At 54.7% G+C, this 27,980-nt stretch overlaps 2 protein-coding genes and 2 long non-coding RNA genes across 7 annotated transcripts in view; 2 read left to right on the forward strand and 2 right to left on the reverse strand.

The window, feature by feature from the left end:
• Nucleotides 1-944: 944 nt before the first annotated feature.
• On the reverse strand, nt 945-24,649 carry CTNS (cystinosin, lysosomal cystine transporter). 2 transcript variants are annotated; one of them, XM_017512202.2, is made up of 13 exons: nt 24,310-24,648; nt 23,862-24,070; nt 21,538-21,617; nt 13,883-13,961; nt 12,517-12,601; nt 6,897-7,000; nt 6,646-6,777; nt 5,835-5,934; nt 5,629-5,748; nt 4,280-4,450; nt 2,479-2,596; nt 2,152-2,266; nt 945-1,884 (listed from the first exon to the last, which is right to left on the reverse strand). In XM_017512202.2, exons 3-13 carry the CDS (start codon nt 21,596-21,598, stop codon nt 1,767-1,769), a joined length of 1,203 nt encoding a protein of 400 aa, XP_017367691.1. In that variant the 5' UTR covers nt 21,599-21,617; nt 23,862-24,070; nt 24,310-24,648; the 3' UTR covers nt 945-1,766. The 2 variants fall into 2 exon arrangements, with proteins under 2 accessions (XP_017367691.1, XP_037588603.1); XM_037732675.1 differs by lacking the exon at nt 2,152-2,266 and having other exon boundaries at nt 947-1,884; nt 24,310-24,649.
• LOC108291744 lies at nt 13,485-14,936 on the forward strand. Its single transcript, XR_001820028.2, has 2 exons — nt 13,485-14,716; nt 14,869-14,936. It is a non-coding gene; the product is annotated as an uncharacterized LOC108291744 (long non-coding RNA).
• Nucleotides 18,015-20,856, reverse strand: LOC108291745. Its single transcript, XR_001820029.1, has 3 exons — nt 20,798-20,856; nt 19,566-19,568; nt 18,015-18,052 (listed from the first exon to the last, which is right to left on the reverse strand). It is a non-coding gene; the product is annotated as an uncharacterized LOC108291745 (long non-coding RNA).
• Nucleotides 24,650-24,828: 179 nt separating the features above from the next.
• Nucleotides 24,829-27,980, forward strand: part of SHPK (sedoheptulokinase) — a 32,096-nt gene continuing 28,944 nt past the window's right edge. For 2 of the 3 annotated variants that reach the window (XM_017512211.2, XM_017512209.2), the window contains exon 1: nt 24,867-25,086. In XM_017512211.2, coding sequence (XP_017367700.1) covers nt 24,916-25,086 — 171 coding nt within the window. In that variant the 5' untranslated portion in view covers nt 24,867-24,915. Of the gene's footprint in view, nt 25,087-27,980 lie in introns of all 3 variants that reach the window. The other variant, XM_017512210.2, reaches the window with a different exon arrangement.

Consider the following 27,980-nt stretch of genomic DNA (forward strand, 5'->3'; position numbering starts at 1 on the left):
TCACAGTGAGGAACACAACCCCACGTGTTCCTGGGGCTATCGTCGGGCCAGATGGGGGTGAGCCAGAACCCAGCCGACCTGCCTACCAGCTCTGGGAAGGTGTTAGCACTCCTGAGCTACCGAGCACGGCCAAACCAGATTTTAAAGAAAAGTCAATCATCTCTTTTTTTTTTGAGACAGAGTTTCGCTCTTGTTGCCCAGGCTGGAAAGCAACGGTGCGATCTCTGCTCACTGCAACCTCCACCTCCTGAGTTCAAGCAATTCTCCTGCCTCAGCCAACAGAGTAGCTGGGATTACAAGCGCCTAGCGCCATGCCCAGCTAATTTTTGTATTTTTAGTAGAGATGGGGTTTTGCAGTGTTGGCCAGGCTGGTCTCGAATTTCTGACGTCAGGTGATCTGCCTGCCTTGGCCTCCTGAAGTGCTGGGATTACCAGTGTGAGCCACTGTGCCTGGCTGGAAAAGTCAGTAATTTGGAATCTCTCATTTTTAAAATTAAAGTATGGCACCCAGTAACATTTACTGGGTGGCATGAGTGAAACAGGTCTATGGACCTGGTCTGGCCGAAGTCTCTGCTCTGCAGAAACCAGCCCTTAAATTCTCTGATGTTTGTTAGAACAAGACAGGAAGAAGGTGGAGTGGGACCCCCACTGCCCCAGCTCCCAGTGCTGGTATGCCCTTCAGGACCTCAGCCGCCCCACTCACATCCAGATGAGTGGCGTGCCGTGGTAATAGACAGCCATGGTGCCTGGGAGACCTACCTGGCCCTGGGTGGGCGGGCGTCTTGCGCTACCCAAGAGGGCTCCCCAGTGCAGTGTGGGGTCAGCACGCAGCCACCTCGGGTCAGCAAACTCCACAACCTTACGAGCTTCTTTACGTGACGGGAGCAAGGGCACTTGGCTCCGAAGGCCAGCACACCTGCCTTCTGTATAGCAAACGCTCAGAGTGCAGAAAGGAACAGGAGTCAGGTTTTAATTCAGGATAACCGGCCCCTCGCGCTGATCTTGTAGAATAAAACTCAGTGGACTGAAACTCAAGTCCTGTAGAAGGCACGTTCTGGGACCCTCCCCTCCGCCACAGAAAGGACGACAGCTTTGGGTGGGGGGAAGCGGGTGTGAGATGAGGGCTGGGCCATACAGATTGTGCAAGGTGATCTCAAGTACAAATACTTCTCTGAGGCTCCAGAACAGGCCAGAAATTGGTGAGCCTCTAGTAGGGGTCTGGGGAAAGCGAGAAGAAGGGGGCGTGTCCTCCCTCCAGGAGAGCTGGTCGCTCTTTGGCAGGCCTAACAGACCTCTAAGGCACAGACCGGTAGCGGGAGAGAGGTGTGTCCTGTACCCCAGACACTGGGTAAGGAGCAGCTGGGTGTGTTCGGATGGGGCTCATCTGACGGAAAGTGGAGGTAGGAGAGAGGGCAGAAGAGCGTAAGCCACTTCAAACGGCCCTCCAAAAACCCTGATGGGAGTTAGTATGCTAATCTGCTGGGTGCGACTCCAATCCAGAACTATCTGGTGGACACCTCAGGGCTCAGCAATGCTCTGGGTAAGGCCAGCTGTTACTGCAGTCGTGGGCGCTCAGTTATGTAGAAAGAGTGCGTCAGGAAAGTGGCCTTCGGAGAAAGAACCCCACGTCCGAGCCCAGAGTCCTAACCCGAAGTCTGAGCCCCTCCACCAGCACCTCTGAGTCCGTTGGCCACGGCGCCTGGCTGCTTGGTCTCTGGGAACACAACGGTGGCAGCAAAGTGCCCTTGGCACTCCCGGCTGGAAGGTCAGCCCTTCAAGCTGCTCCCAGACACGCTGGTAGTTTGGGGCAAGGCCTTCGGCTGCAAGCTCATTGCCCAGTCCTGCCTGAGGCGGCTGCCAGAGCCTGTGCACGCTGCCTGGAGCCTTAAAGAAAAGAGAGATGGCGGCATCAAGACGAAGGTGCCGCGTGCCTGTTTGGGGAGGCCTGGGGCGGGCCCGGGCGAGAGCAGGCTGCTGAAAGACCTTTGGCCCCAAGGAGCAGCGCGTTCCCTCTGTCCGCGCACTGAGTCGGCCCTGAATGCCAGGGCCCAGCCACTTCTGCGGCCTTCGCTGCGTGGGGTCTTCCCCACCGGGCACGAGGCCTGGGGCTGTGTACACTGGGTCCCTGGGCACTAGTCGAGCTGGTCGTACCCCGGTCTCTTTCTGTACAAACAGAAATGCTGGATGAAGAAGATGATGTCGAAGAAAATGGAGAAGAGGCCGAGTCCAAACTTGGTTGGGTCTCCGAAGATCAGCGTCCACTGGTCTGCGAGCAGCGGGGGACGGAAGCTGGGGTTAGGCTGGCGGCTCCAGAGGCCGCTGGAGCACGCGGGTGGTGGGAGGTGGGAATCCCAGAAAACCACAAATCCGCCAGCTACAAAGGTTCCTAATGGGTCTGTCCGTGGGGGCGGCTGGGCTTGGATCCCAGGCGGGGGTGGAGACTGGCGGAGGGCCCCGGGGGCACCGCGGCTGACTCACCGTTGTTGTAGGACTGCAGAAACATCTGCAGGAGGCTGAAGCTGCCCCCGGTAAAGTCCAGCAGCACGTTGCCGATGCTCCAGCCCTCAGTGCTTTTGTAGTGAAAGTTCATGTAGGCCTGGGCCAGACGGACAGACACATGGAGGGCGGTGGGGGGGCGGCTGCCTCCCGCACCTCGTGACTGTCCCTCCAAACAAGAGCGGTTCTCACTCCTCCCACTTGGGCCATGGCTCCAGGGAACACAGTGACCTTTGGGCTATGACAGGCCTTGGCCAAAAACAGTTTGCGTGGTCCTGGGGGCAGGGGCCTCATCTGCATGTACAGCAAGCAAAGGCCCCCCCCCAACTCCAGTGGAGGCAGGCCAGATGCCGCCTTCCTGGCTCCTCCCCGTCCCTGGGGACAAGGCTAGTTTCCCAGCAGCTACGATTCTTCTCACCTCCAGTGAAGGCTGTCCCCCCTCAGCCTGGACTTCATGCTGTGCTTAGGGACTGGGTGGGGAGCCGGACTGCTGGTTTGGAAGCCCAGCTCCGTCACTGGAGCTTGCTACCTGGGGCAAGCGCCTACTTCTAGCCTTAGCTTCCCCATCTGTAGAGTGGGTTAACTCCCGCCGCAGGCCTGGCGGAGGCTTCCTGGGTCTGGAAGTGGGTCTGTGGGGGATGTGCCCCAGTCTGACTGGCTGTGCTCCCCATCCTCCCACGCCACAGAACCCCGTGTGTCCTGTGCTGCCACCTTTCCTTCCCCCAGCCACGCAGCAGCGCCCTGAGGGTCCTCTGACTGCTGCGACCTTCCCTTCCCCCGCAAGGCAGGTCTTGGCCTCGAAGTCAGCCTCCACTGGGTCCCGACTGTGTACTGGCTCTCCCTCTTCTGTACCTGCTGCTGCCCCTCCAGTCCCGGACAATTCCAAATGCCTCCAACCCAGGGACCTGCCTCCCCAGCTTCTCGGCCCGAAGCCTTCCCACCCTCAGGGACTGAGCCCCACTTCCCCAAATCGTCCCCTCCTCGGAAGCCCTCCCCAGCTCCAGGGCCCTGGCCCGGCCTCCGGGCTTCAACACCCTCAGTACTGTTCCAGCAGCCCGTGCCCTCACTACCCCGCACTGTCTGGCCCCCACCTCTGTGCAGGCTGCCCGGCCTGGAACGCCGCCGCCTCCTTGTCCATAGAACTCAGTCCTGCTTGCCCTGAGCGCAGCCCCGCCTCCCCCTCGAACCCTGTCCCTCCCAAGGCAGAAAACACGAGGCTCCCAGGGCTGGGGACACGGAACGGGGCTCCTCCCTCGGGGAATGGGGTGAGTTAAATGAGGCTCTACATCCCCAGGTGCCGCAACTGCAGCCCGACCCTGTCCCAGCTGTGCTGGCCCGGAGTCCCCGGGTCTGAAGAGGACGGCTGTGCTCCTAGGAGGGGCAGAGCTCTGCACAGGGGGCTCCCTCCCCCCACCTCACCTCTCCCGTCTCCACTGTGGCCCCCGGGGCTGCCCTTGCTGTAGAAATGGAGGCAGTGGTGGCGGCAGAGCCAAAGGCATCAGGAAAGACTGGGGTGTCGGAAGGGGAACCACCCTCACGACGTCTGATGCTCAGGGGAGCATGGGGTCCCAGAAGCCTCCCCTAAAGACCTCATGTGACTCCAGCCAGAGGAAGAGTGGCAGGCTGGCTTCCCCATGCCCCGCTCCTGCTGGGTTCCCCGACTCCCTGTGGCTTTCCGTCCTGTCTCCTCGCCCTGGCAGGGGCTGGCGCACAGGAGCAGGGTCCGGACGGTGTACCTCTCACCCCTCCCACGCCGGCCATGTGAACCAGGCCCTGGAAGTACCTGTGGAAAATACTTGACCAGTGTGACCGCGAGCTTGATGTAGGAGAAGCAGAAGAGAAACTGCAGCCACGTGGTCACCCCCACCGCAGCCATGATCATGGTGACGAACGCAAAGAGCCACGCCAGCACCAGGAAGCCGATGGCGGGCCAGGACATGCGCTGGCCTCCACGCTGGGGGCAGGAGGAGAGGGCAGAGATGCAGACTCCCACAGAGGACGCTGGGGCTGAGCAGGGATGGCTCCGGATAGGGCGGACTTAAAGGGGGGCACAGAGGCTGGACCCTGGCATTGAAGCAGCCCCTGTGAGGGGGGCCTGCACTGGGGTCATGGGGGGGAACATCTGGGTCACAGAAAGCATCAACACCTGGGCAGGGTCACATCCCCACACCAACCACCCCTTCTCATCATCGGGGTCTCCACTCAGGCCACTGGGCTCTCATGTTCCCGTCTGCTTTGTTCCCACCTGGCAGAACTGGGCGCCCCTCCACTCACTCGGAGGAGGAGGGCAGTGGAGACAAGGGCTCCGACCTCTGAGGCCTGGTGCCTCTCCCGGCCAGGCACTGCCTCGTTCCCAGAGCTGGGGCAGCCCGAGATCTGAGGAATCTGGCCCCCAGTCTTGCCTTTCCCTCAGCACGGCCCCACAGTGTTCCTTCACTCTCAATTCACACCAAAAGCTAACAAAGCCTGGAAGGTTCACACAGGTGGGAGCAGACAGCCCCCAGCGGGCCGTCCTGTGTGAACTCCCTGAGAAGTGAAGCAAGGCTGTCCCAGCAGCGGTCTCCCGACCCAGCCCTGGCGTGGCCCTGCCCTGCTGACACCCACGGCCTCCAGCAGCCAGGCTGGGCGCAGGTCCCTCCGGCTGCATTCGGGGCCCTCCTGACCCCTTGGGACCTGCCCTTCCTGGCACCCTGAAGCCCAGCTGCACCCACCTGCTCAGGGTTCCTCTCAAATGCCCCTGTCCTCCATGACTGGACCCCATAGGAGCTTACCCTGGCCCCGCCCCTCCTCCGTGGGAACCTGACTCATCCTTGGAGGGCTTGGCAAGCGTCTTCGTCTGCTCTCCGCCCTCCTCCCCCCTCCCTGGTGGGCTCAGGGCCTTGCCTCCTCCATGAGCTGCCTGCTTCTCTGCGCATGGCTCTCGGCCTGAGTCTGATCACTGCTTCTCCGAGTCCCTCACCGCAGACTCGGGGACTCTGAGGGCTTGGACTCAGGTATGTACTATGCCCACACGGGCCCTGGCCGAATGAACGCACACCCCTTCCCTTCCCAGGGTCTGCCGCGTCTTGTGTCAAAGGTCAGCTGGGTGGCGGGTGCTGGCCGGGCAGCCGTGGGGGCCAGGCCTGGACTCACCTCATATAGGCAGCACTGCACGATGACGATCAGAGTGAGGACGACGGCGTGCAGGCTGAAGAAGACGTCGTTGCTGTTGACGGGGTTCACTCCATTGGGGTATTTGAGGAGAAACTGCTCCTATTTAGCGGGGGGGAAGCTGGGTGGTGAGGGGCGCCGGGCTGCCACGCCGCAGGGGCAGGGCTGTGGGGCAGGTGAGGCCATACCTTGACGTACGGCACCCAGAGGAGGCTGATGTTGAACACGCTGTAGGCCACGAAGCCCGTCAGGTTCAGGGCCACGAAGTCAAAGCTCAGCCCGACGACGCTGCGGAGGGGTGGAGGGTGGGAAGGGGCACGGCAGGGCAGGGCGAGGATGGCGCCACTGCAGCGAACGGGAGGGACAGGCTCCCAGGCGGCGGGGAAGGAGGGCTCGGCCCTGTCCTTTGGTTCCTCCTGCTACCACCATGGATGCCACCCAATCCCTGCTCTCGAGCGCCACTCCCCTCCTCCCTCCCTTTCTCCCATGCTAAGATCTCTCTGCTCCTCAAGTCCTGGCACCAGAGGGAAGTTGGGAGGCCTGCTGAAGAAAGCATCCCCCTCCCGGCTCTCTGCTTCCACCCCCCAGGAGGCCCACGTGGCCCTGGCAGGACAGCTTGTGTCCTCACTGCACGTGGATGCACACAGTGGGACCACTTTGCCTCACACAGGACTTGACACTGCAGTCCTCCGGGGCCGGATGGGCCTGGGCAGAGCAGACTCAGGGAGGACTTCCCCCTCCCCTGGCCAATCTCCACTAGACTAAGGAGCCCCATTTTGTTGCTTTCACAGGGAGGGGCTGAGCTGGGCAACAGATGAAATGCCCAGCGCTGGAGTCCCGCCCAGGCTCTCTGAGCTGTCCCACCAGGAGAGCTTTCTGGAAAAGGCAAGCAGGCGGAAGGGCAGAGGGGGGTATCTGAGGCTGTACCATCCCAGCCTTGTTGGAACACCCTGCTCCTAGAGGTGCCAAGACAGCCTGCACACAGGCCCAGCGGGTTACCTTTTCCGCCTCCAATTCATGACCACCTGAGGATAGAAGGAGATGGACCAGGCCACAAAGTAGATCCAGCCAATCACCTGGTTGATGATGCTGACGGCGCTGCTGCGGATCACCAGGAAGCGTATCCGCGGGCTGGAAGGGGGTTTGGGGACACGGATGAGCCGAGGCTGGGCTTCCGAAGGAAACTCCCACGCACCCAGCACGGCCCGATTCTTGTCATGTGAGGCCCGCACGCGCTCAGGCCAGCCTACCCGGTCCGATTGGAGTGATTTCCATGCAGATAAATTGTAACTTGTCCGACATTTTGGGATGTCACTTGAAAAGAGGAATTTGTCACTCCGGGAGGCACCACAACCTGTTAGAAGACAGAGGTTCAATCCGATGCTATGTACAATTGCAGAGGGCCCTGCTGGCATCTAGCTCCATGCTACACGCCAGGGAACGAAGGGACGCATCACCCACAGCCCCACCTTCCTGCCCCTTGCACTCCCTGTTCACTGTGTTGCCCAGGTTGGTTTTGAACTCCTGGGCTCAAGTGATCCACCCGCCTCAGCCTTTCAAAGAGCTGGGATTACAGGTGTGAGCCACCACACCTGGCCGAGACTTTTTTTTTTTTGGTGAGATAGAGTTGTCTCCTCCGTCACCCAGGCCAGAGTGCAATGGTGACATCTTGGCTTACTGTAACGTCCGCCTCCGGGTTCATCTCCTGCCTCAGCCTTCCAAGTCCCGAATAGCTGGGATTACAGGCGTGTGCCACCATGCCCAGCTAATTTTTGTATTTTTAGTACAGATGGGCTTCCACTGTGTTGGCCAGGCTGGTCTCAAACTCCTGACCTCAGATGATCTGTCCACCTTGGCCTCCCAAAGTGCTGTGTGTGAGCCACATCGCCTGGCCTGCGTGAGACTTTCTGAGCAGAGGTGTGGATTTGTCCTCATGTCCTCCTCTGGCTTATCTCTGAGGGAAGGAGGAATGGCTCTTGTCCTCTCATTGAGCACGTTACCTCCCGCAAGTTATTCAAGCTCTGATTTCAGGTTGCTCATCTGTAAAATGAGTTAACAAAATTGTCTACCTTGGCTGCGTGTGGGGGCTCACGCCGGTAATCCCAGAACTTTGGGAGGCCGAGGCGGGTGGGTCACCTGAGGTCAGGAGTTCCAAGGCCAGCCTGACCAATACGGTGAAACCCTGTCTCTACTAAAAACACAAAAGTAGCCGGGCATGGTGGCACATGCGGAGGCTGAGGCAGGAGAATCGCTTGAGCCTGGGAGGCGGAGGCTGTGGTGAGCCGAGATTGCGTCATTGCACTCCAGCCTGGGCAATAAGAGCGAAACTCTTTTTCAGAAAAACAAAAAAAGTGTCTACCTTTCAGGGCTTCCATGAATAACAGGATGTCCAGAAAGGCCACAGCACAGACCCTGGCACGCAGCAAGCTGGGCCACTGTGCTACACAATACGATCACTTCTACTTCACCGCCATGAGGCTCCTCAGTGTCCACAAAAGCTCGTCTGCCCTGTGTCCAGCCTGGCTGCCAAGAGAGAAAGCAGAGGCGGGGCACACACGAGACACTCGGCACGGAGGGCGCTTTCACTCTGCTGCTACCCAACGTTTAGCAAATGCTCTGCTTCCAGAAAACGCACCCGGGGGCCTGCCTGCAACATCCGATCTCCCAAGCACTCCTCCTGAGACTTTGTTTTTTCTGAGATGAGTTTCACTCTTGTTACCCAGGCTGGAGTGCAGTGGCGCGATCTCAGCTCACCGCAACCTCCGCCTCCCGGGTTCAAGCAGTTTTTCTGCCTCAGCCTCCCGGGTGGCTGGGATTACAGGCATGCGCCACCATGCCTGGATAATTTTTGTATTTTTAGCAGAGACAGGGTTTCACCATGTTGGTCAGGCTGGTCTCAAACTCCTGACCTTACGTGTGATCCACCTACCTTGGCCTCCCTAAGTGCTGGGTTACAGGTGTGAGCCACTGCACCCAGCCCTTCCTGAGGCTCTTAAATCCTCCTGGAGTGGTGGAGGACAGGATGATATCCTTACTGAACCACACTGTCTCCCCTGGTCCCCAGCTCCTGTGCTCCCTGGATAACAGTCCACCCATATTGCAGGGACTGTGAGGATCTGGCTTATTAGATTGCAGTGGCTGCTTTTTTTTTTTTTTTTAAAGACTAGCCAAGTGCAGCAGTGAGAAGCGGGGAAAGAGTAGAACAAGGAGTTTGATCTGTAACTGACTGTCAACAATCAGTTGAGATAACTCACTACCTTCACACCAGCCAGCTTCAGCTTCTTAAGAGTCAGGGTCTTGCTCTGTAGCTCAGGCTGGAGTGCAGTGGTACGACCGTAGCTCACTGATCACTCCAACTCCCGGGCCTGAGCGATCCTCCCACCTCAGCCTCCTGAGGAGCTGGGACTACGGGCGCTCTGCCGCAGCCTGCAGCGGCTTCCTAACGAGGACCTCTGAAGGGCTGCCTCCTTGTTCTTAGCACCAGAAATCAGGGGCTTCAGCAGAACAAGCGAAATGGTGTGGCGGCTGCTGCAAAGCCTGGAGTCCAACGCATGGCCTGTATCCTGCAAGCTACGTCTTCACGACACGTGCCACTCCTGGCTCTGTAATTTTCCTGTCACTCACTTTTTCTTATTTTTAACAGATCCTCCTTGCAACGTTGTTTGCATGTCGGTTAAGTGGCCACTGAATCCCTTCTGGAACTAGGCAGGGAGACAATCAGTAGACTGACTGATATAAGACAGAATGAAATGATAGTCACTGCCTTTCACTGAGTACTTCCTATGTGCCATGGATGACCCTAGACATTGTCTTTTTTTTTTTCTTTGAGATGGAGTTTCACTCTTGTTACCCAGGCTGGAGTGCAATGGCGCGATCTCGGCTCACCGCAACCTCCGCCTCCTGGGTTCAGGCAATTCTCCTGCCCCAGCCTCCTAAGTAGCTGGGATTACAGGCACGCGCCACCATGCCCAGCTAATTTTTTGTAGTTTTAGTAGAGACGGGGTTTCACCATGTTGACCAGGTTGGTCTCGATCTCTTGACCTCGTGATCCACCGGCCTCGGCCTCCCAAAGTGCTGGGATTACAGGCGTGAGCCACCGTGCCCAGCCCCCAACATTGTCTTTTTAAGATGGAGTTTCACTTGTCACCCAGGCTGCAATGCAATGACACGATCTTGGCTCACTGCAACCTCCGCCTCCCGGGTGCCAATGATTCTCCTGCCTCAGCCTCCCGAGTAGCTGGGATTACAGGCACGTGCCACTAACATTTGGCTCATTTTTGTATTTTTAGCAGAGTGAGGTTTTACCATGTTGGGCAGGCTGGTCTTGAATTCCTGACCTCAAATGATCCACCAGCCTTAGCCTCCCAAAGTGCTGGGAATACATGTGAGCCACCGTGCCAGGCCTCTTACTGTTAAAGACTTTTTAAAAAACTGAACTATGACATATAGGTAGAAAAGTACACACATCACAGCTTGATGAAAAGTCTACAGCCTGAATGCATCCAGCTCCCAGATGAAGAAATGAGACATTCCCAAGTCCTCAGAAGCCCCCACTTGTTCCCTCCAGCCTCTTCTGGCCCCAAGGGTCACTGCTGCCCTGACTGACACTGTGGATTTGCTGGATCTACTTGTGCTTCATGTTCAAGAACGCCTATAGTCCAGGCTTTTTTGGTGTCAGATTTCCTTTCCTTAACATTATGTTTGCCTTTGATCTTCAGAAGATGATACTTTCACCAGGTGTGGTGGCTCATGCCTGTGATCCCAGCACTTTAGGAGGCCAAGGCAGGCAGATCACCTGAGGTCAGGAGATTGAGACCAGCCTGGCCAACATGGGAAAACCTTGTCTCTACTGAAAATACAAAAATTAGCCAGGCCTAATGGAAGGCGCCTGAAATTCCAGCTACTCGGGAGTCTGAGGCAGGAGAACAGCTTGAATCCAGGAGGCAAAAGTTGCAGTGAGCCGAGATCATGCCACTGTACTAAAAAATAAAAACTCCAAAAAACAAAAAAACACGAATACATAAAAACAAAAAGATGACACTTTGACTTAGATATCTGGCCCTAAATGAAGCAATCAGCATGTTTCTCCCAGAGTCTGAATTTAATCTGAATTTTATCAAAGGGCTGTGCTGTTAGAACCCACTGGCTCTGCATGCTGGCCTCACACCCCGGGCAAGAGGAGAGCTATGGGGAACGGCGCTGTCTAACAAGGTGTTCATGGAGAGGGGAGACCTCCCTCTCATGCAGGGTCCCTTTGGCTGGATGCTCTGAGACCCTGCTCTCAGCAATGCTATATAAAAATACAGCATTTTATTTTTATTTTTCATTTTTTAGAGACAGATTCTTACTCCATCATCCAGGCTGGAGGGCAGTGGTATAATCATGGCTCTCTGCAGCCTTGAACTCCTGGGCGCAAGCGATTCTCCTGCCTCAGCCCTCCAAGTAGCTGGGACTACAGATGCACATCACTGCGGTAAGTGATGCTGTATTTTTCAGATCACAGATTCCCACATGCTTGAGACAGAACGTGTTTCATTCCTGTATGCTTGCTGGGGGGCTCACAGCTGATCTGCAGCCCATTCCTACAAGTACCCCGCGCCTCACCACGTGGTCACGACATGCCTCATGGATATCGATCTCATCCCTGCATCCTCCTCCTCCTCCTGCCTCCACCAGCTCTATTAAGGTGTAACTGACAAATAAAAAGTGTGTATATTTGCAGTACCCAAGGTGATGCTTTGGTAGATGCATACATTGTGAAATGACTAAATCAAGCTAATTAACGTATGCATCATCTCATACACTTATCTTTTGTGTGTGCGTGGTGAGAACAGGAGTAGCTAGGACCACAGGTGCAAGCCACTGCACCCAGCCACGGTGCGAACATTTAGGGTCTCATCTCTTGGCAATTTCAGGTATGCAATGATGCACGATCATTAACTGTATCACCACATTGTACAACAGTTCTTCAGAAGTTATGCATCCTGACTGACTTGCATTCATCTTGGTTTTTAAACCCGTTTACCACCTCCCCTATGGATGTTTTTTATCCAATTGAATAGCAACTGGCTCAAACTCTCAGGAAGGTGGAAGCAGGGTACACACAAACAGATACATGTTGAAAACTACTGCTATTAGACCACACGACCTCTGGTACTGGGTTTTGGAATCAACACCCAACCAGTGGTGTCTCAGAATGGGGCTTCACAAACCTTAATGTGGACTCATACCATCTGGGGATCTTGCTAGGGCACTGACTTTGAGTGAGTAGGTTTGAGACGGGCCTGAGGTGCTGTGTTTTTAAGCAAGTCCAATGCTGCTGGTTCTTTTTTTTTTTTTTGAGATGGAGTTTGACTCTGTCACCCAGGCTGGAGGGCAGTGGGGCTATCTCGGCTCACTGCAATCTCCGCCTCCTGGGTTCAAGTGATCCTCCTGCCTCAGCCTCCTGAGTAGCTGGGATAACAGGTGTGCACCACCATGCCCGGCTAATTTTTGTATTTAATTTAGTAGAGATGGAGTTTCATCATGTTGACCAGGCTTGTCTTGAACTCCCGACCTCAGGTGATCTGCCTGCCTGGGCCTCCCAAAGTGCTGGGATTGCAGGCGTGAGTCACCGTACCCAGCCAAAAATCATGAAGAACCTTTACATTTCCAGAACCGTTTCTGCCTCAGGTTTCTCACTATCACCTTGTTAATTCCATCTGATGGCATACAATCCTCATTCCCAAAGAGACAAACAAAGCCAAAATGACAGATTTCTGGGATGACGGAACAGGGACCGCCTAGGAGATCTATTTCCACCAGCTCTTAACTAGAATGTGTTTTGTTACCTAGCATTTCCCTACCCATCAGTTAAGATTGGTTACTTACTTCATCGGGGAGCTCAAGGATAGTAATATTTTTGGAACGAAATGTGATTTCAAAAGTGATCACCAGGGTTGCATTTAATGGTGGCCTGTGGAGGACAAGAGTCTAATTACTGCTGAGAAGCAGGGGCAGTGAGAGCTCAACCAACCCTCTGGATTTCACATCTGGCCTTCCAATCTCATGCAATCGGGTTTAGGAAATGCTACATGCTCCACCCGAGGGGTAGCCGGGTGGAAATCCTGCTCCACAGGCTTTCCTGTCTTAACCAGGAGACCAGATGTCCGTCCCTTCAGGGTAGGGTGAGAACACAGAAGAAAGCAAACGGGGTGTAATGACAAATGAGGCCTCTGGAGGCCGGGGACTGTGGCTCCCTGCTCCGGTGGGAAAGGCTTCCCGGGGGGTGTGGGTTCCTAGCAGGGCCCTGTGTGAGGACCAGCATTAGACTGGAGGAGGAGAGGGCTCAGGCAAGGCGTGAGGAGGGAGCAGTGCGTGCCTGGAAAGCTGGGATAGACATCTGACTGCAGAAGGCTGGGAGCCCTTCCTGGGCCCCGGCTCTGGGGTGAGGAGCTTGGAGTTAATTTGGAAGACAGCGGGAGGCCTCTCGGCGGTCTGGAGAGTTGTGGTAAGAGGGTGACTTGTGACGTTTGCAGGGGAGGAGGTGCAGAGACAGGAGGAGGTAGGGGTGGGAAGGGCAGGCTAGCTAGGGGTTTGGTTTCAGGTCAGACTTGGCAGGAGGCGAGGCAGGGGGAGAGGCATAGAGAGAGGACAGGACTCTAGGTCTTCATCAGGGAATCCTCACAGCCGGGAGGCAAGGACAGGGCAAAGCAGCTGAGAGCAGAGAAGGCAGAGGCAGTCTCCTGGTGCCGACCGGCCTAGGTCGCGATGCTTGTGCCCCAGCCAGCAGAAAGCAGCGTGTGAGACTCCCACACCAGGCCCAGTGTGAGCGGCGTCACCCGACGCGGCCACTTCTGCTTTGGAGAGCAACCTCAGAAGTGCCGTCCAGCAGCTCAGCCCCCTATCCCTTGACCTTTAGGAATCTCTTCTAACGTTTAGTCTTACAATCGCTTTGAAGTCTGGCATCAACTGCGGGTCACGCAGGACTCTTCCCACGCTGGGAAAGGACCCACGTGTCTGGGAAAAGCGCCCCTTCCTTCTCCTCCCAGGGGAAGTGAAGATTCAGGCTGGGGTCAGCCTTTGCGATCGCACCCTGCGGCCCAGAGCTGCCACTATCCCTTTCTCTATGGCTTGTCTCACAGGTAAGAGGCAAGAGCAGCACATCTGAAATCGGAACAGACTGGCCAGGGGTCAACCCTGACCCAGCTGCGGGGTCTGAGCAGGGCTGAGCGCAGCGCCAGGCCTGGGAACTTACCGCAGGGCGACACTGACGTTGGTTGAGCTGCCATTTTCCAGCTTTACAACGGGAGGAACGGTGAGGCTGACGGTTGACTCTGGAAGGACCCAAATCAGTGACATGAGGCGCCAGGTCAGAGCTTGGGCCATGACAGGACACTGGGGTGAAATCCCCGACATCTGAACGCCTGAGCGCGGACTCCCTGATGAGCCCTATTCCGTGATGGGCCCTATTCCGTGATGGGCCGGCTAACACAGGCCCTGGTGAGGTTCTTTCCCCACCTGCTGCCAGAGACAGGCAGAAGCACTCCAGCTGGGGCAACAGAGTGAGACTGTGTCCCAAAAAAAAAAAAAATTTGTTTTGTAGAGATGGGGTCTTAGTATGTCACTCAGGCTGATGTCAAACTCCTGTGCCCAAGTGATCCTCCCTCTTTGGCCTCTCAAAGTGTTGGGATTACAGGTGTGAGGAAATGCCGGGGCCACCTCCTCCCCTTGCAAGGACAGGCTCTGAGAGTCTGCGGCTGAGTTACTCAGAGATCGTTAGAGAACATGGAGCCCCAGAATCACCACAAAGGAATCCACGCATGATCTGGAATGTAAAAGGCAGCCCTGAACCACCTCTTCAGATGGAAAGCGCAGGATCTCCTCTGCTCATGATGTCAAAATGGCCCTGAAGAACCGGGCCAACCCCTTTCCTGCACGCTCAGACACACACACGGGCCCAGCTAATGAGTTTCTAAGGAACCCTCTGGGCTCCCTGACTCACCCAGCTCCCCGGCTCTGGACCCTTCCTGAGGCTATCTGTGTGCGGGCTGGAGAAGGAAGGGTGAATGAATAGCTGTTTCAGTCTCAGGTTTCTTCTTGGCGGCCGGGCGCGGTGGCTCTGGCCTGTAATCCTAGCACTTTGGGAGGCCGAGGTGGGTGGATCACCTGAGGTCAGGAGTTCAAGACCAGCCTGGCCATCATGGTGAAACCCCATCTTTTTTTTTAAAAAAAAAAAAAAAGATCTCTTCTTGGCTTTAAGGTGTTATCTCAGAATAAAGATGACAAACAGGCCCCCAGATGAGGGGGAAGCAGGTCTGGGGCTTAGAGAACCATCCTGGGGCCGGGCACGGTGGCTCAGGCTTATAAACCCAGCACTTTGGAAGACCAAGGTGAGAGATCACGGGAGCCCAGGGGTTGGGAGACCCTGTCCCTACAAAAGATTTTCTTAAAAAAAGAAAGCAAATCATCTTTTGAGGCCAGCTCGCCCAGAGCACCTTGGTGGCAGGACTGAGTCAGCCTCTCTGTCCTTCCTGTATTCTTAGGGCAGCCCCGTCCCCACCCCTGCTCCCCAGCGTGCTGGAGGCCCCACAACACACCTGCCCATCTCACCTCCCCCACCTGCCCGCCTTCAGGGTTACACACAGCCTAGAGGTCATGATCATGATCCAGGCCGAGCGGGGAAGCAGGCGCAGGGCTGTGATGAAGAGGATACCTGTCACGGCAGAGGCTGCTAGCAGGCCCGGCTGTCGCCCACCCAGACCCCTGCACTCAGACCCCTCAAAGGCAGATGAGTTGGGATCTGAAATTTTACATGCTTGGGTTGGAAGGAAACTTTTTTTTCCCCAAGACAGAGTCTTGCTCTGTCGCCCAGGTTGGAGTGCAGTGGCACGATCTTTGCTCACTGCAAACTCCGCCTCCTGGGTTCAAGTGATTCTCCTGTCTCAGCCTCCCCAGTAGCTGCGATTACAGGCATGCAGCATCACACTGGCTAATTTTTGTATTTTTGGTAGAGGCGGGATTTCACCATGTTGGCCAGGCTGGTCTCCAACTCCTGACCTCAGGTGATCTGCCCGCCTCTGCCTCCTTTGGGAGGCTGTGCCCAGCCCAGAAGGAAACTTAAGTTACCCAGTTCGACCTCTGATTCTCCGCCTCAATATTCCTACTTGGTAGTTTCTCTTCTGTAACCCGATCTCCTCTGAGATCACAGGCTGCAACTTGCCCTCCCAGGCCAGGCTCTGCTACACGGAGCCTCTCAGACTCTAAGAGCTGCCTTCTCTGTACTCAGCACACCGGAATGCAGATGCAAGCTCGGTCCCAAGCCTGCAGGTCCCTAGGTGGAGACTCCCACAGGCCCCCATCTCCAGCTGGCTGGGCTCCTCAGAACATGATGCCCTCTGGCCCTTGCGGAAGCCAAGCTGCTATAGGGGCAAAAGGCAGGCCGTTCCTCACGTGGAGCCTCAGGGCCTGGAGGCTGCTGTGGCAACCCTACCCTTCTTTTTCAGGCTCACTGCTCTGAGGTCATTCCGAGGCTTTCTTAGGGGCTTGCATAGCTGGGGTGGTGCAGGACTTCCTGTACTGCCAGTTCAGTTCTGCCCAGAGCTGAGGACCGTGCCAGATAAGCCAGCCCAGAACCAGCCACTGCTCAGGACGGGATGCTGAAAGGGATGCCAGGCAGCCAACCAGACCTCTGGATCCCGAGGGCTCTGCTGGAGGCAGTGGAGGTCTGGGTGAGCAGGAGATCCACATGGCCACAGAGCTCCTACGATCTGTGCATTATAAAACAGGAGGTTGTGGGCAGTGGTTCACACCTGTAATCCCAGCACTTTGGGAGGCTGAGGCAGGTGGATCACCTGAGGTCAGGAGTTTGAGTCCAGACTGGCCAACATGGCAAAACCCCATCTCTACTAAAAATACAAAAAATTAGCCAGGCCTGGTTGCAGGTGCCTGCAATCCCAGCTACCGCAGAGGCTGAGGCAGGAGAATCGCTTGAACCCAGGAGGTGGAGGTTGCAGTCAGCCAAGATCACACCACTGCACTCCAGCCTGGGAGACAGAGCGAGACTCTGTCTCAACAACAAAATAAAATACAGTAAGAGTTTGTGAACTCTCCAAGAACCAGATCAGAGAATGTTCATTTCCCCCTTCTTTAGCACCACAGAAAACTGAGGTGCTCAGCAACTGAGATACTGGGCTCCAAAGTCACACAGTTCCATCCTGGCTCTGACACTTCCTAGCTGTGTGACCAAGGGTAAGGTACTTACCCTCCCTGAGCCTCCATTTCCTTATCTGTAAAATGGGGAGACTACCAAGCCCTATCTCAGAGTCACTGTGAAGACAAGATGCAGCAATGCTGGTAACGTGTTTTCCGCAGCCCCGATGCTAAATAATGTTGCCATTATTATCGTCACATGACCACTGCAGGGCATTCTTTTTTTTTTTTTTTTGAGACGGAGTTTCACTCATGTTACCTAGGCTGGAGTGCAATGGCGCGATCTTGGCTCACCGCAACCTCCGCCTCCTGGGTTCAGGCAATTCCCCTGCCTCAGCCTCCTGAGTAGTTGGGATTACAGGCACGCACCACCATGCCCAGCTAATTTTTTGTATTTTTAGTAGAGACGGGGTTTCACCATGTTGACCAGGATGGTCTTGATCTCTTGACCTCGTGATCCACCAGCCTCGGCCTCCCAAAGTGCTGGGATTACAGGCTTGAGCCACCGCGTCCGGCCTGCAGGGCATTCTTACAAGGTGGGAGGCAGTTAGGAAGCTGGCCCCAGAAACTCTGAAATCTTCACATTGTAGCAGAATTACAAAATGAGTCATGACGCCATCCTAAGTTCCCCCTAAAGAGAATCTGTTTTTCGTTTTTTTTTTTTTTTGAGACAGGTCTGGCTCTGTTACCCAGGCTGGAATCCAGTGGTGACCTGGAATGATCATGGCTCACTGCAGCCTCGACCTCCCAGGCTCAAGTGATCCTCCCACCTCAGCCACCCAAGTAGCTAGGACCACAGGCATGCGCCACCATGCCCAGCTAATTAAAAAAAAAAATTTGGGCCAGGCATGGTGGCTCATGCCTATAAACCCAGCACTTTGGGAGGCCAAGGCAGGGATACCACTTGAGGTCAGGAGTTTGAGAGCAACCTGGCCAACATGATAAAATTCTGTCTCTACTAAAAATACAAAATTAGCCAGGTGTGGTGGCACATGCCTGTAACACCAGTTACTTGGGAGGCTGAGGCACAAGAATCGCTTGAACCCAGGAGGCCGAGGTTGCGGTGAGCCGAGATCGCGCCATTGCACTCCAGCCTGGGTAACAAGAGCGAAACTCTGTCTCAAAAAAAAAAAAAAAATCTTTTTTTTTTTTTTTTTTGGTACAGATGGGGTCTCACTCAGGCTGGCGTCAAACTCCTGTGCCCAAGTGATCCTCCCTCTTTGGCCTCCCAAAGTATGGGAATTACAGGTGTGAGCCACCGTGCTTGGCCAGGTTTTTAAAATTAATTCTTACAGGCCTCTCGCCCACTCTGCACCTCCTGTACCAGCCCCTGTGCTACACTCCTAGCTCCCATTTTCTAATTGTTACAACAGTGAGAAGCAGGCATTATTACAGGTATTGATCGACTTATGACCTATGCAACTTACGACCATTCGACTTTACGACCACAATCGCTAGCCACGACTGTTCTGCGTCTGGCAGCGCAAACGTTGCCCAGCTGGGCGTACGACAGCGCGGACCAGCTTCCGGCAGCACTACCATCTCTGCGTGCATATAGCCTACTCAACTTATGACCAAATCGTGTTACGACCGGTCTGTCGGAACCAATCGTGGTCGTAAGTCGAGCACTAGCTGTATTCCTATTTTAGATTTCGGGAAACTGAGCATTCTAAGAGGAAAGGAGTCTTACCCACACACCTTGAAAATCGTGAGGGCAGGACTCAAACCTAGGCCCGTCTAGTCCAAAGCCCAGCTTTTGCCATGAGGCTGCACTGCCTCAAGATTCCACCCAGAGAAGTCAGAGACAGACAATTCTGAAGGCCAGTCATCTGACCTATGGTCCTTAACCATTACTCCCCGAAGCAAAGAGAAGAAAGAAACAGCAAGGGCAGGATGAGGTTGGAAATCCAGTTCCCGTGACTTGATTTGATGGTGGCTTCCATTCTTCTGTTTCTTTTCTGAGATGGAGTCTAACTCTGTAGCCCAGGCTGGAGTGCAGTAGCGTGATCTCGGCTTACTGCAACCTCCACCTCCTGGGTTCTCCTGCCTCAGCCACCAGGCATGCACCACCATGTCCAGCTAATTTTGTATTTGTAGTAGAGATGGGGTTTCGCCCTGTTGACCAGGCTGGTCTCAAACTCCTGACCTCAGGTGATCCACTGACCTCGGCTTCCCTAAGTGTTGGGATTACAGGCGTGAGCCACCACGCCCTGCGCATTCTTTTTTTCTAATGGCATTCAGGAAAGGAGGCAAAGTGATCTCATGCAGCACAGATCCTATGCGGGTCCCAGCTTTGTTACTTTCAAGCTGTGTGACTTGGGAAAGCCTTCTACCCTCTCTGGGCCTGTTTCCCCTCGGAGTAACTGGGGTGGTGGTAGCTGGATTTTCTGTTTTTCTCTTAGGGGAGGGTATGAAATTACTAATAGGGCTTTAAAGTGTGTGTGTGTACATCCGGGGGACACAGACACACTCCAGCCCCAGTGTCACAAAGTCTGATCCAGCAGGGTGGTGACAGGGTTCTGACACTGACATCTGCATTGAGAAACACCGGGCTCCAGGGGCTGAAGGACCTCCTTTTCCCGGAAATTGCTTATCCGAAAGGTTCGTGACAACAGACAAACATTACTGACTGTTCAACAAACCCGGAAGAGATGATGAGGTGGCCACTGTTTCCTGAGGTTCAAGACGCCAGATAACAGCGGGGTCTAGACTCTGGGGAGGATTTGCACTGTCTGTCAAGGTTCACTTGATATGGGAATTTAAGGTGTATCTCATTTTTTGTATTTGACCCAACAGGCAAGCTGAGGATCAAATTAATGGGCCCAGTGCCCTTGAAGTGCTAAACATGGCTCTTTCCGGAAGGAATTCCAGAGATGTTTTGGGCAGTGGGAGAATTGCTAGGCGGGCACGGGCCTCAAAAGGGCCAGCGCTGAAGGTCAGTCCTCCTACGAGGATGTGTAAACTCCATCCCAAGTGTGCTCCACGTGACCCCTAGCCCTGCTGGGCTGCTGCGCCCTGTTCCTCAGCCCCTCTCTAAGGGAAAAGTTTTCTCATCTTACAGGGGGATCACCGGGCAGACTCCCCAGGTGATCTGTGCCACCTCTTCTTCTTCCCTGGTGTTTCCCAGGACCCAGGACTCTCTCTGTGAGGTCCACAGGGCAGGGGCGCAGCCATTCTTCTTTTCTTTTTTTTTTTTTTTTTAAAGTCAGGGNCAATTCTCCTGCCTCAGCCTCCTGAGTAGCTGGGATTACAGGCACGCGCCACCGTGCCCAGCTGATTTTTTGTATGTTTAGTAGAGACGGGGTTTCACCATGTTGACCGGGATGGTCTAAATCTCTTGACCTCGTGATCCACTCGCCTCGGCCTCCCAAAGTGCTGGAATTAGAGGTGTGAGCCACCGCGCCCGGCCTTTTTGTTTTTTTGAGACAGTTTCACTCTGTGGCCAGGCGCCAGGCTGGAGTGCAGTGGTGCGATCTCTGCAACCTCCGCCTCCTGGGTTCAAGCAATTCTCCTGCCTCAGCCTCCTGAGTAGCTGGGACTACAGGCGCGCGCCACCATGGCCAGCTAATTTTTGTATTTTAGTAGAGACAGGTGTTTCACCATGTTAGCCAGGATGGTCTCGATCTCTTGACCTCATGATCCGCCTGCTTCGGCCTCCCAAAGTGCTGGGATTACAGGCATGAGCCACCACGCCTGGCCTCATTTTGTAATTTATTTATTTATTTATTGGTTTATTTTGAGACGGAGTCTTGCTCTTTTGCCAGGCTGAAGTGTAGTGGCACGATCTTGGCTCACTGCAACCTCCATCTCCCAGATTCAAGTGATTCCCTGCCTCAGCCTCCTGAGTAGCTGGGACTACAGGCGCTGTCACCATGCCCAGATAAGTTTTTTGTATTTTAATAGAGATGGGGTTTCACCATGGTCGGGATGGTCTCTATCTTCTGACCTCATGATCCACCACCTCGGCCTCCCAAAGTGCTGGGATCACAGGTGTGAGCTACTGTGCCCGGCCTCATTTTATCGTTTTTTTTTTGTTGTTGTTTGTTTGTTTTCTTTTTTTAAAGTCAGGGTCTCACTGTGTTACCCAGGCAGGAGTACAGTGGTGTAACTATAACTCACCATAGCCTTGAATTCCTGGGCTCAGGTGATCTTCCTGCCTCAGCCTCCCAAGTAGCTAGGACTACAGGCACAAGCCACCATACACAGCTAATTTTTTTTTTACAATTTTTTTTTTGTAGACGTGGGGTTTCACTATGTTGCCCAGGTTGGTCTCAAACTCCTGGCCCCAACAGATCTTCCTGCCTCGGCCTCCCAAAGCTGTGGGATTACAGGTGTGAGCCACTGCTGTAGCCTCAGCCGTTCTTTAAGACATTACCTCAGGTTGTTGGGCTCTGTAGTTTGACTCTGAGAATTAGCTGCATGGTCTGACTCTGAGAACCACCTGTTCACTTTGATGATACAGCAAAAGCACAGAGATACCAGGGCAGGCCACTTATTTGTGGGACCATCTGCCTCTTTGGGAAACACCTGGGTCTCAGACCTGGGTCTGCCCCACCACCCCAGTGGCCACATGGCCGAAGGGCAGACAGAGACACATGGTCTGCATGCTACTAAATCCTTAGCAACAAACAGGTCAGACTACTCCTTTCTCCAGCCACCATTTCCCTCTTTACAAAGTTGACATGCCATTTCTAAACTTACCACATTTCTCTATGAGCTTCAGGGGAAAAAGGATAAAAATAGTCAGCCAATTCCTTGTCATGTTTCCCGATTTCTCAGAACTAGGAAGAAAAATAGCAAGAGAGAAGTTCACATGACTATTGAATCAGCTCAGCTCCCTGTAGAAAATCTGCCCTCTGGAGCCATGGCATGGGACAGCTCATAAAGGACTCCCACGTCACTGCCCTGACCTCACGGCCTTTGCATCACAGCCTCAGAAGGACACCTACAGATGACTTATCTTTCTTTGCTATACAGGGAAGCAGGCTCAGAGCGGCTGAATGGGTTGTGTAAAGTGCCCTCCTGAGGAAGTGAACACAGACCTGAATTTTCCCCTCTTCAACTGCTTTTTGCCGCTTAGCAGAAAGAAACAATGCGGTTTTACCGGCTTGAGATTCCTTTCCTCCAAAAGTTATTAAAATTGTGGTCAGATATTTGACCTTGTGAACCTACCAATCTCAAGGAAATCAATTTCCTTTCCTATCCTGCGATAAGAGTCTAAGGGCTGATGATATCAACTGACCCTTAAGACTTAAAAAAAAATTTTTCTGTTTTGAGACAGAGTTTCGTTCTTGTTGCCCAGGCTGGAGTGTAGTGGCACCATCTTGGTTCACTGTAACCTCTGCCTCCTGGGTTCAAGCCATTCTCCTGCTTCAGCCTCCTGAGTACCTGGGATTAGAGGCATGTGCCAGCACATCTGGCTAACTTTGTATTTTCTGTACAGATGGGGTTTCTCCCTGTTGGCCAGGCTGGTCTTGAACTCTCGACTTCAGGCAATCTGCCCGCCTCAGCCACCCAAAGTGCTAGGACTACAGGTGTGAGCCACCATGCCCAGCAAGACTTTTTCATTTGACAAGTGTCACCATTCCAGGATTGGCTGGGGTCACCTCACGAGGAGGACTCGGGAAGGGATGAGCCCAGAGCGACTCCTTGGCTTAGCGTGGAAGATGGGGTGCTGCATTCCTGTATCCCCAACACACAGCAGGTGAACTGTGAGTCAACAGCAGGCAGGCCAGCATGGATTTCTGTAGCTTGGTCTCTGCGCTGCCTCGGCACACAGTGCTCAGGTCCTCCCACCCTGACAGCCTCCCAGGGCTCCTGCAAACCAGCCTGGTCAACATGGTGAAACCCCATCTCTACTAAAAATACAAAAATTAGCCAGGTGTGGTGCCTGTAATCCCAGCTACTCGGGAGACTGAGGCAGGAGAATCGCTTAAACCCGGGAGGGAGAGGTTGCAGTGAGCCAAGATAGTGCCATTACACTCCAGCCTGCGCAACAAGAGTGAAACTCTGTTTCAAATTAAAAAAAAAAAATCAGATTGATAATGACATACAAGTAGTGGCTTGTGAAAGCTACAAGACAGAAATAAAGCATCTCTTGACAACAGACTCTGTCTGGCATGCTCTTCCTGTGTAAGTTCTAACTATCTCCCAAGCCTCATTTGGATGTCACATGTTTCAAGAAGCCCCTCACCCATTCAGTCCCTCCCCAGGAGCAACCTGGGGCTGGGGGTATCCTGTGGCAGCTCTCCTCTGCCAGGTATGAGTTGTTAGTCCTGTCCTCTGTTCTACCATCGGGGACTCCCTGGGTCTCCTGCTTCTGGAGAGGGTATACAGGTAGTGGTTAAGGGCTGTGTGCACTGGAGACACGCTTGAACCTGGGTTCCAATTTATGAGTTATGTAACCTTGTGGGGGTAAACAGGGACGGTGGTAACTACCTCATAGGACTTAAATGAGGAGATATAAAGCACGCATTGTCAAGTGAGACTCAAATTGGCTGGGGATGGGTTGGGCACCGTGGCTCACGCCTGTAATCCCAGCACCTTGGGAGGCCAAGGCGGACGGATCACCTGAGGTCAGGAGTTTGAGACCAGACTGGCCACCATGGTGAAACCCCGTCGCTACTAAAAATACAAAAATTAGCTGATCATGGTGGCACACGCCTGTAGTCCCAGCTCCTCGAGAGGGTGAGGTAGCAGAATCACTTGAACCCGGGAGGCGGAGGTTGCAGTGAGCTGAGATGGAGCCACTGCACTCCAGCCTGGGCAAGAGGCTGGAAACTCCATCTCAGTACTGCACTCCAGCCTGGGTGCCATTGTTAGACTCCATCTAAAAAAAAAAAAAAAAAAAAAAAAAAAAAAAAGGAAAAAACTGACTGGGGGTAGGGGGAGGGGGTGGTGAAAACAGCTATTACAATGGTTTGTGGTCACATAAAAAATACAGGGTGTACCAGCGGTATTAAATTTTACGAGGGGGTGGGTAGGAATAGCAAGATTGAGAAACGATGATATAATAAAGTGGCTACCTCTGTTGCTCAGGGCGCCGAGCGAGCTCCCACAAAGCAAGGTTATCCTCCTCGCAGGTACTGGAAGAGGCAGGGCTCAGGTCCTCCCTCCGTCCAGCGTGAAAACCCGGAGGAGAGGGTAGGGTCTCGTCCCCGTGAGCCCCGCACTCCGCGCGTCCACCGGCGCTCCCGCAAAGGTCCTCGCAGCGTCTCCAAAGCAATCTGCAAGACTGAGCAGAAGGGAAGGGCTGGGGACCGCACCCACCCGGCAGCCCGCTGTCCGGGCCTCCACCGACCCCCGCCCGGGCCCTTCCACCCGGGGCGTGTCCGGGGTCGCAAGGCCAGCACTGGTGGCGGGGAACGGAGCCCGGCGCGGCTGAGGACGCTGCACCGCGGGAGGCTGCCCTGCCGACCTGCTGCGCCCCTAGGGGCCCGCCTGGGAGACGGGGGAGGCCGCGCCCGCTCTCACCTGAGCCCCCCAGGCTGGAGGACCCGACCTCGCCGGACGCAGGAGCCTCGCCAGCTGCAGCTCCAGGAAGCGCCGCGTTCCCGGGGCCGGCCGGACTTTGGAGAGGCGGGTCCGCGGTCACCTGACCTCCGCCACCTGATTCGCCGATCGCGGCGAGGTGAGCTCTGGGATTTGTAGTTTCCACGCGTCTCGGCCAGGCAGAGCGAGGCTGGGGCGGGGCGGGGTTCGGGGCTCGGGCGTGAGGCAGCATGAGGCCGCTGCCGGGGACACACACAGAGGCTCTTGGAGCCTCCAGCGCCTCTCGGTTCCTTTAGTGAGAGGGGCTCAAACCGCGCTCCAGTGCGCGGAATTCAGAGCCCTGCGGGGCGGGGCCTCCTTTAAGTCCCGCCTTCCGCCGCCTCTCCGCCTATAGCGGGGCTCGCCTAGAGGGCTGCGTGGAAGCCCGCCTCCTCCTGCCAATGGGAAGACGAGAAACCGCCAAGTTCGATGTGACTGAAAGTTTGGCGGGCGAATCCCCGCCCCTTCCCCGCCCTCCCGGGTGAAAAGCGCGGACTGGGGTAGTGGGGCGGCTGGCTGCCTACAGGAGCTGTGCGGGTGGCGGCGACCATGGCTGCGCGCCGGATCACCCTCGGCATTGACCTGGGCACCACTTCTGTGAAGGCAGCTCTGCTGGGAGCCGCGCCCGACGATCCATCAGGATTCGAGGTGCTGGCGAGCTGTGCTCGCGCTGCGCGGGCAGAGGCGGCGGCCGAGAGCGTGGTGGCCGAGCCCCAGGTGAGGTAGCGCCCCGGGGCCGCGCCGCCTCCCGGAGCTTCCTGAACGCCTCTTCCTCCCCAGGAGGTCTCCCTGACAGCCCTTCCCTCCAAGAAGTCTCCATTCCAGCCTGTCCCCAGCTTCTCCAGGGGCCCCTCTCCCTGTGCCTGCTGCAGCTTTGCTCATGATCCCTGCGGTCTGCTCCCGGAATCCTTCCCACCTGCTGGGACCTAACCCCCGCCCCCACTCTCTGGGCTCCTCCGGACCCTTGCGCTTGGCGCTGGATCCCTGTGCTCTCCTGTCCCCGACCTCGGAGGAACTGCCCCCCTGTGTGTGGAATGACACAGGCCTCCCTCTCACTCGGTGCTCTCTGCTCCTCACACCTGCCCTGTGACCTCAAGTTCAGGACTCAGTGTGTTGCCCAGGGCAGAGTCCGTGTTTTCTTTCGGAGATCAGAGGCAGAATCAGGTTCATTTCACAGACGCAGAGTGAAGGACTAAGAAGCCCTTGGTCAGCCAAAGTCCCCCAGCCTCAAAGGCCGAGACATGTTGCAGGAAAGACACCTTAAGAGCAGATAGACATTTAAAAAAATATCTTAAAACTTTTTTAAAAAGAGTGAAGTTGATAATTATACACTACAGCTACTGGCTTGTGAAAGCTACAAGGTAGATAAATGGACGATTTCAGGATCGTGGGCTCTGTTGGGAGCTGTTGGAAGATGTTACTCTTCAGAGCTGAACCCCCTTAATTCCTTAAAAAGGAAAACTGAACTGTGTTCAGTTAATTGACAATAGAAATTAATATCAAGGGACTTTCTGTGTAACCTCATATGACTTTTTTCTGGCCCTCAGCTTGTTCTCTGAGTTGAAATAGGCAGCCCGTAAGGCCCCTTTCAGCCACAAACCTTGGTTTTCTGAGCCAAGACCCACTCCCAAGACTTTTTTTTTTTTTTGAGACCGAGTCTCCCTTTGTTGCCCAGGCTGGAGTGCAGTGGCGAGATCTTAGCTCACTGCAACCTCCTGAGTTCAAACGAATCTCCTGCCTCAGCCTCCTGAGTAGCTGGGATAACAGACATGCGTTAGCATGCCTGGCCAAGTTTTGTATTTTTAGTAGAGATGGGGTTTCACCATGTTGGCCAGGCTGGTCTCCAACTCCTGACCTCAGGTGATCCACCTGCCTCAGCCTCCCAAAGTGCTGGGATTACAGATGTGCCTCACCACGTGGGGCTAATTTTTGTATTTTTAGCAGAGACGGGGTATCACCATGTTGGCCAGTCTGGCCTCAAACTCCTGACCTCAAGTGGTCTGCCCACCCCAGCCTCCCAAAGTGCTGGATTACAGGCATGAGCCACCTCACCCAACAGAGCTTTGCTTTTGCCAAGCTCTTGCCCCATACCTGGACACAGTTGTTTAGGGTTCAGAGCCCATTAGGCTTAATGCCCATTAAGCATTCCTGAGGATATGGATTTAGGAGCACTTTGTATTTACATAGAAGCTTTCAAAATGAGTCTGGTTGGGGCCTCAAGGCATACTAGAAGGATTCTCAAAGAACTATGAATTGGAGGCAAAGTTGGCTCTGACCCTGGCGGGGTGAGCAAGAGAGCTGGGATTTAGGGGAGAGTAGGCTTAGGCAGTGCCCCTTTCTTAAAATAAGGCAACTTTTTTTTTTCTTTTTTTGAGACAGGATCTCAATCTGTCACCCAGGCTGGAGTGCAGTGGTGCAGTCGCTGCTCACTGCAGCCTGTGCCTCCTGGGTTCAAGTGATTCTCGTGCCTCAGCCTCCAGAGTAGCTGGGACTGCAGGTGTGCACCACCACGCATGGCGATTTTTTTGTGATTTTCATAGAGATGGGGTTTCACCCAGTTGGCCAGGCTGGTCTTGAACTCCTGACCTCAAGTGACCCGCCCACCTTAGCCTCCCAAAGTGCTAGGATTACAGATGTGAGTCACCCTTCCCAGCATGGCCACTTCTTGAAAAGGACTTTTCTGCAGTCCTCCGCACTCCCCACCCCCGGCTTTCAGCAGGCTGTTCTGTGCTTACTGGCTCACCTGTGCCACACCTGCCTAATGAAGTGCTTAGAGGCCAGTCATTACCCCGCCCTCACCCCACATAGGAACCGTGCTCTGGGATGAACAGCACTACTGTGATTTAGTCTGCAGCAGGATAGGGTTTCTCAACCTTAGCGCTGCTGACTTTCTGGGCTGCGTAGTCTCTATTGTGGTGAGAGGTGTCCTGGGCACTGCAGAATGTTTAGCAGCATCCCTGGCCACATTAGATGCTGGCCACACTTGCCCGTCTTCCCCAGATGTGACAACCAATGTCTCCATGTTGTCAAATGTTCTCTAGGTGACAGAACCACTTGGAGTGGGGACCACTGATGTACAGTAACACCTGTAGCGGGGTGAGCCTGTAATCCCAGCACTTTGGGAGGCCCAGGTGGGTGGATCACTTGAGGCTGGGAGTTTGAGAAAAGCCTGGCTAACATGGCAAAACCCCATCTGTACTAAAAATATAAAAATTAGCCACGTGTGGTGGCACACATCTGTGATCCCAGCTACTCAGGAGAGCGAGGCGGGAGAATTGTTTGAACTCAGGAGGTGGAGGTTGCAGTGAGCCGAGATCATGCCATTGCACTCCAGTCTGGGCAACAGAACAAAACTCTGTCTCCAAAAAAAAAAAAAGGATTAAATGAGATAGTGTATATTTTTTGTCATATTGCAATCTGGTGTGTGTGTTTTACATTTACGTCTCGGTTCAGACTAGCCACGTGTGGCTTAAGTTTTCGGTATTGGACCGTGCGGGTCTAAACAAATGTCTCTTCCCAGAACCTTTCTTCTTCGCCCACACCCTCATGTCCCCACCCTGCCCTTCTTTCCTCCTTCTGGGGATCCCCATAGTCACCTGGCTCCTCTCACCCCC

The sequence above is a fragment of the Cebus imitator genome, unplaced genomic scaffold, assembly GCF_001604975.1.
Source record: "Cebus imitator isolate Cc_AM_T3 unplaced genomic scaffold, Cebus_imitator-1.0 Scaffold464, whole genome shotgun sequence".
NCBI lineage: Eukaryota > Metazoa > Chordata > Mammalia > Primates > Cebidae > Cebus > Cebus imitator.